The following is a 13,014-nucleotide window of genomic DNA, read 5'->3' on the forward strand; positions in this document are numbered from 1 at the left end:
GCAGTGCAATCCGGGACACGCCGTTGGTGTGGGCGACGGGCCGGCATGACTGCATGAGTCCGGTATGCAGGGGGCCAGTGAAGGCAAGGAGCTCCCACAGCCACCTACACAAACACCAGAGCACCTGTGGGATGGGAGGGAGGTTTCCGAATGTCTCGTTGCAAACCAATGCAATGACGCCGCCTAAGCCTAAAGTCTCGCTGCTGCATCTATATCTTCCCCAGGCCAGAACCTCGCACTCCTCCAACGGACTACCGCTACCTAATTCAACAGAGCCTAGCCATCAACACCTACTACCGCACCGTCGTCTCTTCTAGAAATAAAGCCATGCTTCTGCACTGCACTCTGAAACTGCAAACTAAAGATTGTTTCGTTTCACCGGAAATCAGAACAGAACCAGTGATAGACCATCAAGAACTCCGCCCCAACAACATTCAACACTTCTCACGCTCGAAACTTGAAGACAACCATCGGAAACCTACTGATCATCTCATCCTATAAGTACCATGCATATACACAGCCAATTCCACAGCACCAGCATCACACAGCAATATAATCAACACTCACAGCCATCCCACTACTGCACCGGAGGACGAGGAGGAGCAACGACTCACCAAGCAAGAGCCATGACGACGAAGGCGATCTCGGCCCTGGCCGTCGTCCTGCTCGCGGCGGTGGTGTTCCACCAGCAGCTGGCCGCGCCGGCGCGCGCCGCCGCCATCACCTGCCCTGCCGTGCTCCAGGACATGACGCCGTGCCTGCCCTTCCTTCAGGGCGGCGCCAGCAGCCCCTCCGCCGACTGCTGCGCCGGCGTGAGGTCCCTCTACGCGTCCACCGACACCACCGCCGAGAGGCGCGCCACCTGCGAGTGCCTCAAGACGGCGTACCTCCAGGTCCAGGCCAAGCTCTCCGCCGCGCAGGCGCTGCCCGGCGACTGCGGCCTCTCGCTGCCCTACATCATCACCCCCGACATCGACTGCAACACGTGAGTACACCACCACGAACCAAGGCAAACCAAGCAAAGCAAGCACTGCGTTATTACAGGCGAACTAATTGACACTAAAATTTTCCTCTCTTTGCTTTGGCAGGATTGAATGAAGCAGGGATAGATGCAGCTGTGCCCTAACCCAAATCCATATACGACGACCGATGGTGATGATCATGTCAGTGCTCTGATATGCTATGGAAGCAAGCACTGCGTTATTAGAATTAGAATAAAGGATTTGGTGCCAATTAATACTCTCGCTTGTAATCGTGTGTGAGCCATCAGCAGTGGCTTCTCTGGGTGCTAGTTAATCTCCAGTGTACTCGTGTGTGCAACTTTAATATATATACTGTGCTCAAGCTAATTATAAACTTGTGCATGCCATATGTGGTGGTACCTAATATCAACTGAATGTCGCCTATGTTTGAGTGATTATCGATGGTTCGTGCTCAATGAACACTGATGAAGCATGAAGCTGTAGTACTGTACTCCATCCATTTGATTGTCGGATTCGCCGCATGTTTAGCTGCGTGGTTCAATTTTTAGTTGTCAAAATAGCTGAGTATTTTTACATGAACTGTCAACTATTCTAGTCGTCAAATAAATTCACTTTGTTAACAAATAACAAGAACGAAGATGCATTTTGGTTTTGTTTGTATAAAGTGGAGGACAAGTAAATGCATCGAGAATTGAGAGAAATTAGAGGGCGAACTTCGAGATATATCCTTTTCTCAAGAGAGAGCTCTTGAGTCTTGATCCGCTGTTTGTTTAGAGCGAGAGCCCTCCCGTTCTGGAAATTCAGCCTATGTGAGATGCAAAATGTAACTTAAAAAGGAAAAAAAACAATGGGGAGGAGAAAGGTAGTAATATAACAAAGGTGGAGGAATTTCATAAAAAACAAGGGGGGGGGGGGGGGGGGGGGGGGCGGGGGGAGAAGAAAGTAACAATGGTGGCGCTGGTGTTCTGGCAATGCGCTTTGGTGTCATTGAGCTTTGGAATTGGGATTTGGGGGTGAGGTCGGGGTTACTATGGCCTGAATTTATTAAAGAAACCGCTTCACTATGAACATCATGGATGAACTTCATCAGCATACTCTAGTTGCCTTGGATGATGGCAGAATTCCCCATATTTTACCTAAGCATAATATCCTCTGGGCATGAAACTCTTTTGAACATAGACTTCTTCGTTGAAATGATAATCTCTAGGAAAAGATAATCTTCTGAAAGGCCCTGAAGCAACATGATCAATAGAAGAACCACAGCGACGTGCCATGGTATCGCTAAAAAAAAAGACAATATGCATTGTGCCTCGACGTATACTCCAACAGAATACCTAATTCAAGAGAGCTGATCACTTAGCAAACCTACTCTGTTTCATTCTTCTAGAAAATCATGCCGAAAACCATAGCCAAAACCAAAACACCAGCAGTGACGGCGAGAACTCCGCACCACCAGAAATCAACACGTCCCGCATGCTCAAAACTTGAACAACCATCGAAAACCCCCCTGGTGTACGTTCTCTACCTACAAATACTCTACATACCCTGCCACACTAAGCACCAGCACCTAGCTAAGAATCACACTATATATAAGCACTTGAGTTCCTCGCTCGCAGCAGTCCCGACAGATCGATCAGCCATGAAGAAGACCACCACCTCGGCCTTCGCCGCCGTCCTCCTGCTCGCGATGCTGGCGGCCATGCCGGCGCGGGCCGACGACGTCTCGTGCTCCAGCGTTATCAACGACCTGTCGCCGTGCCTGGACTTCCTGCAGGGCGACGCCGGGCAGCCCAGCGCCAGGTGCTGCGACGGCGTGAAGAACATCTACGAGCCCATGGACACGACGGCCGCGAGGCAGGCGACGTGCGAGTGCCTCAAGTCGGCCTACAACATGATCAACGCCGAACTCTACGCCGCGCAGACGCTGCCCGGCGCCTGCGGGGTCCCGCCGTCCTACACCATCACCCCGAACTTCGACTGCTCACAGTGAGTTATACACACACCCCGGCACACCGTGCATGCTATGATGAGTTGTACACATGTTTGAACTGAAGGGAGTAGTGCACATGTGTTTCATGGCCTGAAACAAAAAACAACTCATATATTAGACAGGTGCAAATTAAACAAACTTGTAATCAATATGTTGCACTGCTGGTGTCAAAATTGCAATTTAATTCAAAGATAAATAGTTAAACGATGATAGACACGCCTAACATTTGAGTTTTTATTTTAGGCACGCTGAAACACCATATGAACTTTGACCACTAAAACAAGTTCATGTACAAATATGTTCCTAGTCTTTTTTTTTCTATTAACGTTTGACCTATAATTAATCATTTGAAACAAAAGCAGAGAAATACGAACATGTATGTAGCATTTTTCTCGCAAAAAAAAATGTATGTAGCATTTTCTTTTGCAAATTAGTTGGGTAGCTAACCGGCCCCAATGTTTCAGGATATAGTTCCCTTTCAGTTTAGTGCCGACACACATTTCAAATTTATCAATGAAAAATTAACATTTTCCCCCACTTTTCATTGGCAGGATTGAGTAAAGAAGAAGCTTTACCAGAGTCCATATGAGGGATTGATCACAAAAAAAAGAGTCCATATGAGGGATGGTGATGATATTATTTGTGTATGCTATATGATGCAGTTACAAAGCGTCGTTGCAGTAATAAAAGGATTTCTTGAAGCAATTAATAATCGCCCATAGTTTAAACTTGTGACGCATTATTGGTTTTTCCGATTTGATAATCATGCCTTACTCGTGTGTGTAACTGTAACTATATGCATTACTCGGTCCAGCTTGTGCATGCAAAACTCTATTCCCCTTATTAATATATGCGGGCAATTTGTCCCGGTCTTTCAGAAAAGAAAACTAAGGACCAATGGTGATCTACCCTAGATGATGAATGATTGATAACGTTGTGCAAATTTGATGTCTCTTGGCTCGTGATGTGCAGGCGCAGGATGTGATGTGGCGGTCAACGAATGTGGTGAAGGTCAAGCGAAAGGTTCGTGCCGATGAACCAAGGCGGTGAAGGTCTCTAGTGAATGATGAAAATACCCCCTAGACCTTATATGAACTAGAGAGGAAAAACAAACTAGATTTTGTTAGAAATCGAGGCCCTTACCTCCTCTTGTCCTTCGGGATTGAAGATTAATGTTCTTGCTATGTGCTCCTTTTCTCTTCCATAGGTTGATAGATACATCATGACAAATAGATAAGGTTAACATATACATTTTAGTTCACACAAACATCCAAATTGAGGCATAAACAGAGTACAAATAGGGCTGTTCACACATACATCATAGAAAGAGAACATATCGCAAGAGATTCATCACAAAGTAAGCCTTTTTTTTTTGCTTCTTGTACTCATTGCAGGGCATGCTGGAGCCATTTTCTTGCTTCGGGTGCCCATTGCAGGACTATCAAGTGGCTGCATAGGAATACTTGTTTTTTTTTGGCATTTTGTGGTACCTTTGGTTTGGCCTTTGCATTGCCAGCTGATTGATCTTCAGTGTCAGCAAACTCAATTGAAAGAGGCCCAGGTCGACTTGAACTAGCTCCTGCCCTGTTAGAGGCAACAACAAATTTAGAGAAAAATACAATTTGTAGGCAGCAGCAATTAGTCAAAAACCAACATTTGTTACCTATTTGTTCCTACAGAATTATAGTTGGCATGCTTTCTCCTTTTCTTACTGGTAACCTCCATGCTTTGGCTATGTTAGGAAAGACAACTTAGTGAAAAAAGAAAAATATTTGGTTGTAATCTAAAATTCAGAAGTAGTCCAGATTACCTTTTTGATGATCTAGAAGTAGAGTTGCCCTGTTTTTCCTTTTTGTTTGTTTTAGTATCTAAGTTTTGCTAGTATCAAGAAACAAAGGTGTTTAAAGTTGAAACATAAGAAGATTTTCTCTCTACGCCTAGGTATGAAATTGCTCACCTTGGTGGAAAAGACATAGAGGCTGCAGGGGCTTCACCTTCCCAAGGCACAATTGATGACTGAGCTGTCTTGGTTTTCTTTGCCTTCTTATTTGGTGGTCCTCTACATGAGCATTAATAATGATGGTAACATAAGTAATTGTCTGTGACAAAAATTACATGGAGTAATGCTGAGTAAGAAACCACCAACATTTTATTACCTCACTTTCATCATAGCAGCAATATCCTCCGGGTTACCCCTCTTGCAGTTGTGCCAATGATGGCTAAAATCTAGACAAATTGGACACTTGTGCTTTCCACCTTTTCTTTTCTTCTTAGTGCAGCCTTTGTGCCTCTCAGTTTTAGGCCTACCAGTTGTGGCTTTCAATAGTGGTGGATGCATGAAAAATCCATGGCTAGATGAAGGCCATTGGACACTTGATCATAACCATTTGCCTAATCTTATCCATTAAATCATCCAAGTTCAAGGACTTGTGGTGCTTAATCCAAAAGTTGAAGCACTCTACCAAGTTGTTGGTCACATAATCCACCTTGCAAATGGTGGAGAATTGACTCCTGCTCCACAACCTTGTGTGGCACTTCCTTAGATAATCAGTTGCATCTGAGTTTGTTGACTCCATTTTAGCCCAATGTTTCCCAAACAAATAAGGATTCCATGTGTATGTTGTTGCTTAAAGATTTTCATCAAAGATCTTTCCACTATATCTTTTCTTGAAATTAGACACTTGTCAGTGTCCAGACCTCGCGGCCTGGGGCCAACTAGTAATCGATGCTGCGTGTCCCTGTCCTAGATGGTTGATGCAAGAGGTAACACAGTAATGCAAGAGTTTATCCAGGTTCCGGTCACGGGGCCGTATGTCCAGCAGGGGTGTGCGAGTGCACTGTATTATCTTGCACCGGAGTGCCTGTAGTAGGGGAGTACAAGCGAGGCGAGAGAGGGTAGAAAGCTCCCAAGTCTCTGCTAGAGGAGAAGATGATTGAGGCGAGTGCCAATATCGAGCTCCGGAGAACGTGTGCGTGCTGAGAATTGTGTGTGTTGCGTCGGTTGTGTGAGCAATCAGAGAGAGGTCCCCTTGGGAAGGAGTCCGCCTCCTCCTTTTATAGACACAAGGAGGGGCGGAGTACATGTACGGGAAATCTCTGAAGTCATCGTCTTCTCCCCGAATCGGGGGGTGCAGTAGATGGTTGCTATAGAAAGTACACTATGGAGCACTAGAGAGTATGGCGCCCGGCGTGGCAGTCGTCCTGGACAGTCCTTTAGCCTTGCGGAGATCGCGCCGGCATCCTGATGACTCCTGTGGGCAGTGTGGCGGTTGCTGTAGAGAGTACCATCCTCCGTGCTTCACCTGGCCGAGCGCCGAGGGTTCTGCTGACGGTGGTCTTACGCTGGTCAAGGTCCGTACATCATCCGAGGGTTGCGCCCATACTCGCTGAGGGTCCTGCGGAGGAGAGAGTACGTGGAGTTGGCAGCGTAGTGGCGGGAACAGTGTTAGGCATGTCTGCACAGGGCGTCGCAGGTTCCCACAGGGTCGGAACAGTGTCTGGGATGGCGGCACAGTGACCGGAGTTGGTGGATGGGACTCCGGTCACACCCGCTGTGCGGCACGGCGGCCTGACGCCGTCTGACTCCACGCTTTGCGGTGGAGCAGTTGGCATTAAATGCCTCTGTCAGTCGGGTGGGTGAGCAGATGGGTTGGTTGTTCCGTCTGCCGAGGGTGGCCTCGAGCGAGGTGGAGTTTCCCCTTGAGTCGAGGCCACGCGGAGGGCTAGGTTGAGGGGTTCTCGAGCAAGGCGGAGTTGGCCTGCTTTCCGAGGGTAAGCGTCCTACCCTCGAGCGAGGCCGAGATGGAGCGCGCCGCTGGAGGCCTCGGCGGGAAGGCCTCGAGCGAGGCGGAGATCATTCCGCGGGTTCGAGGGGGTCCCGGACGGGCCGTACCATGGAGTTGGGCCATGGGTCGAGTGCGTGTTGGGCCTCTTCAGAGTCTGGAGAGGATCTGGGTGCCGTGGAAGAGTTGGGGGAACTCCATGGTGTTCAGTTGCAGAGTGACAACGGAGTTGTCATCATTGGTGGCTTCGGCAACTTCTTCCTCTCCAGGATCGCCGTCGAGTAGTCCTTCTTCCCCTTCGGATCGGAGGAAGATGGCTCGCTTTGGTTCGCCATGACGGCAGAGTTTGACGAGGTTGCTGGCACTATGGGCCCGATTGCCTAATTGTGTTTTTGAGCCTTTGAGGTCATTTTTGTCCCTAGATCAGGGTGCCCCTGATTGTGGTATCCGACAGTAGCCCCCGAGCCTTTGTAAGGATGACTAGCAGCCCTACGGAGGATTGATCCCTTGGAGTAGTGACTCGGATGCTAACCTTGGGTTTAGTCCCTCGAATGTGTGAAGTTTCCTTCGTGGGGGCGCGTCAGCGCACCCGCGGGTGTAGCCCCCGAGGCCTTGGAGGAGTGTGAGCACTCGTCCAAGGGCTATGAACGTCATGTTTGTATGGTCGATCGGGAGACGCAGCCTACCCAGTATTCATTTCAGCTGGCCTCGACGTTCATTTCAGCCGGCAATGGCATTCTTTTCAGCTGGTAGGGGCGACCCTTGCCCTCTACGGACCAGTCCAAACGGCTTATTGAGCATACAGGGAGGTTTATTTGACACGTGGGATTTCACAATCGGTTGCAACCAATTTATTCGAGGGTATGGCCTGAGCCACGATGTGCGAGGAGCCCCCGAGCCCTGGCCCATGTGAAGGCGATCAGGGAGAATCCTCGGCTTAGTGTTACGACCCTCGTCGCCCTTCCACAGGGAGGAGGGGTGAAGCAAGCCATGCTACCCCTGTCCGAGCCGCGAGCCATGGATGCTTCGGTGAGCTGTTAGTGGGTAGTTCAAGTGGACATCCGTGCCCCGTTCGATAAGGGTCGGCTCGTGGTCCATAGATACATCACATAAAGCGCTCGCAAAGGTTCGCTAGGCGAGGCTCGGACCCATTAGATAGGGTCCGATGGCTCGATGCTCTCCCTCGGTGGGATCCCCCTTACTAGGCACCTTTGACTGGCCTTAAACACAGCGCAAGTTGTCTTGAACTCCGCGTTCGAGGGTAGCTTGTATGGCACATCCATGCTGTCCCTGACTCTGATGATCTGGGGCGTCTGTCGAATCCTTGGTGGGCCAGCCTTCGAGCCCCTGATTAGTAAGGCCTCGGAATAATGTTACTTTGAGAGTAAGAAACCCCCGGGGGGAATGTTCCATCACAATCCGCGTACAGCGCGGAGTCATGGGTCGCGCGCGGGTCGTCCGCTGGTCGTGGGTGACATGGCCCGGCGCGTGCGGTGCAGGCGTGCCTTTTAAGGCAGCAGCCTCGAGTAGACGGAACGGCGCGGGCGGCGACTGGTTGATGTGACGGCGCTACAGTGCCACTGCGCCGCATCGGTTACCGACCACGATAATTATTGAGCATGCGCGTGGGGGTTCACAGGCGTGGGGCCCAACTGTCAGCGATCGCGAAATCTACCACATTTAATGCAGTAGATCCGGGGACGCTACGGAGAATCCGCCCGGCACCACGATAAAAAGAGAAACAGGGGGGGATCGATTCCGCTTACCTTGCCATTTGCCTTTGCCTCCCCTGCTTTCTCCGTCTCCCCTGCATCAGAGCCCAGAGCCAAGAAGCGAGAGGACGAAGAGAAAGAGGGAGAGCGAGTGCACCTTTCCATTTGTTCGAGTCTTTCCTCCATCCTCCCTTGGTTGAAGCGATGGCGTAGCTGGCTGATCCGGTGCCGTGGGGCAGGTCCACCACCACCGCGGCGTTCTTGGATACGTTGGTCGTCGATGGGGTCTTGCCGCCGAACACCGATTCATCGCGCCCGGTGTGGATTGCCCCGACATCGGCGGAGAGGGAGCCGAAGCCCCCGAGTGGCTATGTCATCAGCTTGACGCGGCTGCACGAGTGGGGGTTCGGTGTTCCCGCCGGGCGATTCGTCCGTACGTTGTGCTACCACTACAAGGTGGAGCTGCACAACTTCTCCCCCAACTCCATTTCGTGGGCGGCAGTCTTCGTTGCCGTCTGCGAGGGCTATTTGGGGGTGGAGACGCACTGGAAGCTATGGAAGCACCTATTCCACGGGGAGCTCTACACCGAGCGTGCCCAGCAAGGGCCGAGGAGGGCTGCCCGCGTTGGTGGCCTCATGCTACAAGTGCAGGAGAACAGGAGGGACCTGTACATCCCCTGCAAGATGACGACAAACAACTGCGACTGGAGCCGAGGGTGGTTCTACCTACACAACAATGACGAGCGGCTCCCAGCGTACACTGGCAAGGTCCTAAGGGACAAGCCGGACACATGGGGGTACGTGGGTGTCGCCCCCCGAGCGCCAGGCCAAGCTCGGGGTGTTCACCGACGTGCTGCAACACCTGGCGTGCCAGGGGCTGACCGCGTCCGCCGTCATCGCCAACTTCCCCTGGTAGAGGGTGCTCCCTCTGATAGAGAGGACGCTGGCGATCTACCAGCTGACCCCCCAGGCCGCATCCGAGGGTTTGCGGATGTCGGGGGAGCTGCTTTCCCATGATGCCGCCGCCCAGAGGGCGAAGAACGCGGTGGCGTACTTCCCCTCCGACACCGCGGAGCTATGGGCGATCAAGATGCGTCCTTTGGTTGTTGGTGGTTTCATGTTGCCCCCTTTCTCTTCCTTAATCTTCGTTGTGTTCGCAGGGGCTGACCCGCAACGGGTATACCTCGGACCCTCCACTCCTCGAGATCCACAACACGAACTGCCTGCGCGCGTAGGCGGACAAGAGGAGGAAGGACAAGGAGAAGGCGACCCGCGAGAGGAAGAGGTTGAGGAAGGAGGTGCACGACAAGGAGAATCGGAGGCGGGAGAAAGAAGGCCTCTCGCCGCAGACCACGCCCGAGTCCACCCCGGAGCAGAGCTCCTCGTCCGGTGGGGTGGACTTCTCGGAGTCCAAGGGCCTCGATACGGAGGTGGCCGGAGGTCTGCCGCCGGTCTCGCGACGTGCTGGCGTTGAGGCCTCGGCATCGGCGGCAGACATGAAGGGACCCGTGCCAGCGATGGTCGAGAAGACGCCCGCGCCGGTGGCGGGCAGGAGGTTGCCCGTGGCGACGGCGAGCGGGAGGATACCCACGCTGACGGTGGACAGGAGGGTGCCTGCAACAGCGGTGGTGGGTGAGGAGATGCCCGCATCCATGACGGTGGGGGGGAGGGGAGGGGGGGTGGTGAGAGGATGCACGAGTCCGCGGTGGCGGTGAGTGAAAGGACGCCCATGCCAGCGACGAGTGTGGAGACCCTCGAGCGGCCGCCGCCGCCGCGGGTGCAAGTGAGTCGGGGGGCGCCGGCCCCAGCCAATCAGCGTGAGGCGGTGGGGTGCCGCGATCCCCAAGGAGTAGCTCCAACAAGCGCAAGTTGAGCGCTCTCTCGGGGTTAGTAATTTATCGTTAAGCTCTTCATGTTGTTTGTTCAATTCCCAGGTCTTTGTTGACCCCGACTCTCTCTCCTGCTTGGTTCAGCCAAAAGGCCACTCCGACAACCGCCCCACTAGCACCGACCAAGGCCCTCAAGTCGGGGGTAGGCGCCACGCCGCACACAGCAGCGCAGTCCCTGACCGGAGTGCCTCGGACGGCGGAGGCGACCGTCACGAGGTTTCGGGAGGTGTTGGCCCGGGGGGCCAAGAGTGTCTGGGCGCATCCGAACACAGGCGATGCCGGCCAGAGCAGCGTAGAAGAGGCTGCTCGGTCGGGTGCCGAGGGAGATACCGGCCGGGGCGGCGCAGAGCATACCGCCTGGCCGGACGCTGAAGAAGACGCCGGCTAGGACAGCACAGAAGGTGCTGTCAAGCCGGGTACCGAGGAATGTGTGGAGACTGGCGGGGACGCATCGGAGTGCCCCACCAGCCACATGGAAGGAGAGATCCCCACCCCAGAGCCCACGAGGGCTAGGGACGAGGAGGCCGCAGTGGTGGTGATGGCGTAGACTGCGTCGGCAGAAGGAGAGACCCTCGCCCCACAGTCCACGGGGGCTTGAGGCGAGGGGGCCGCAACAGCGGCAACGACGCAGTTGGCGCCGAAGAACGTGGTGCCGGTGGTGGAGATGCCGGACGAGGAGTTTGAGGACCTGGAGGAGGTCGACCCGAACGCCACGGCTAGCTGACTTCATCTTGGCCTTCGAGGGTGTCCTCGATGCTGGACCGCCCGAGGGCCCCCTCGTGGGGGTCGAGTGGGCGATGGTCCAGCCCGGGGTCACCTCGGATTTTGATCGCAACGAGCGGGAGGAGGAGGAGGTCTGGAAGGCGCAGTACGAGGTCGGCTCTTAGATCCAGGCCGGTCTTGACCGCGCCTTTCAGCTTCATAAGACGACGGACTTCCGCATCAGCACAGTAAATGCTTTTCCCTAGGACTTGTCCATTTCTGATCTCGTTTACGTATCTTCCACTTATGTCCTTCCGTTCACAACGACTGAAGGAAATTTCGCGTAACAAGAGAGCCGATCTGACCCGGCAGTACTCCCAGGTGCACTAGCTCGAGCAGTGCAACGCCAGTCTGGTCGCGCGGCTGAACGAGGCCAACACCCTGGTGCTCGACCTGGGGGCGCGGGACTGTGCGCGGGAGGAGGAGCTGGCCCGAGCCATCGATGAGCGCGACGCCCAGAGAGCCATGGTGGAGCAGAAGGCCTAGGAGGTCGAGGCGCAGGCTGCTGAGCTGCGGCGGAACGCGGTGGCGCTGGAGTAGAAAGACAAGGCGCTCGAGGCAAAGGAGGCTGAGCTCTAGTGTGAGAAGGCAGCCATCACCACGCTCACCGACACCCTTGTGCAGAAGAACATCGTCCTCGAGGCGTGGGAGGTGGCCTTCCACGACGCAGAGACCGCGCTCAAAGAGAAGGAGGCCTCTTTGTCCGTGCTTCAGTAGCAGGCGGACGCTGCGCAGGCGCTGCTGGAGGAGGAAAAGGAACATATCGAGGGTAAGTATCTGAGGCATAATTTGTTTAGTTGTTTTTTGGTTCGCTGGAACTTATCTTCGCTTTTTGCTCAATGTTGCAAAAGGCGGTGGCGGACGAGACCACGGCGAAGGAAGCTCTCCAGGTTGCCTTTACATCAATGCAGGATGAACATGAAGACCTGGAGACAACTGCCGTGGCCGTGTGCCAGGAGCTTGAGGGAGAGGGCGGCTTGTCTGGCAGCTCAGTGGCCAGCCTTCTGAGGTCCTTGGGCGGCCAGGTGATCGAACGCCTCAAGGGTGCCCTCCGCCTCGGCGTCCAGAAGGCCCTCGGCATGGTGTCCACGCACTACGTCCTCGATCTGGAGCAAGTAGCCACGGGCTACGTCGTCGCGCCCGGCGTTGACGGAGATGTCGTGGTTGCTTTCATGGATCAGGCCGATGCTGTTGTCGAGGATGCCGCCTCTGCCTTGTACATGCTTTTCGAGGGTGAGCTCCTCCCCGATGCCGAAGATGACGCTGCTGAGGGTCCGCACGATGGGGAGGACGATCTGTAGAAGGTCTGGGCCGTAGAGCCCATGTAAATGGAATTAGTATTTTGTTTCAGTTATCTTTCCGCGCAAGAAAACCGAACGATGTAAATTGACAGTGTGGCCGTTCGAGGCTCTGTGAATTCGTGCCATCATTTCCTTTACTAAATTTCTGTGTTCTCGTATGCGACTTAGATAAATTTCTACGAGGAATTTTCACGTCCATAAGCAACTTAAGCGTAGGGAGGTGAGTGGGGATGCCGTATCCCGGAGGCGTAGGCGGTCCCGTGGCTCGGCCGATCCCGTTCCATAGTTGCTTACGCCTTGCGTCCATTTTTCTAAGTATACGAGAAACTTAGATACGAAATTTTTTCGAAAAAACGTTGGCATTTTTGGGGACGTTTGGGGGGAGGGGGGTTCCCCCCGTTATAGCCCCCGAGGGAGGCTTGGCTTTGCTGAGGGCAAAGCCAAGTCTACCTCAGTGGTACGTGCGCATCCGAGCCCCCGAGGGTTAGGAAGATTCCCAAAAAAGAAACAAGTAAAGCATACTTCTTTATTAATTCGGGAAATTTAAAATACAAGTACAAACTATGTACAAAGAGCCTGAAATTTTAAGGATAGA

General features: G+C 53.3%; 3 protein-coding genes across 3 annotated transcripts; all 3 read left to right on the top strand.

Moving 5' to 3' along the window:
• The first annotated feature begins 478 nt into the window (after window positions 1-478).
• LOC120668514 (non-specific lipid-transfer protein 1-like) lies at window positions 479-1,371 on the top strand. Its single transcript, XM_039948253.1, has 2 exons — window positions 479-985; window positions 1,089-1,371. The coding sequence occupies exons 1-2, from the start codon at window positions 507-509 to the stop codon at window positions 1,096-1,098; spliced, it is 489 nt and encodes a 162-aa protein (XP_039804187.1). The 5' UTR covers window positions 479-506; the 3' UTR covers window positions 1,099-1,371.
• A 1,197-nt stretch (window positions 1,372-2,568) lies between these two features.
• Window positions 2,569-3,572, top strand: LOC120670586 (non-specific lipid-transfer protein 1-like). Its single transcript, XM_039950722.1, has 2 exons — window positions 2,569-2,969; window positions 3,525-3,572. Exons 1-2 carry the CDS (start codon window positions 2,623-2,625, stop codon window positions 3,532-3,534), a joined length of 357 nt encoding a protein of 118 aa, XP_039806656.1. The 5' UTR covers window positions 2,569-2,622; the 3' UTR covers window positions 3,535-3,572.
• A 7,513-nt stretch (window positions 3,573-11,085) lies between these two features.
• Window positions 11,086-12,558, top strand: LOC120670831. Its single transcript, XM_039951001.1, has 2 exons — window positions 11,086-11,887; window positions 11,970-12,558. Exons 1-2 carry the CDS (start codon window positions 11,561-11,563, stop codon window positions 12,417-12,419), a joined length of 777 nt encoding a protein of 258 aa, XP_039806935.1. The 5' UTR covers window positions 11,086-11,560; the 3' UTR covers window positions 12,420-12,558.
• Window positions 12,559-13,014: the final 456 nt, after the last annotated feature.

The sequence above is a fragment of the Panicum virgatum genome, chromosome 4N (genome assembly GCF_016808335.1).
Source record: "Panicum virgatum strain AP13 chromosome 4N, P.virgatum_v5, whole genome shotgun sequence".
Classification (NCBI taxonomy): Eukaryota; Viridiplantae; Streptophyta; class Magnoliopsida; order Poales; family Poaceae; genus Panicum; species Panicum virgatum.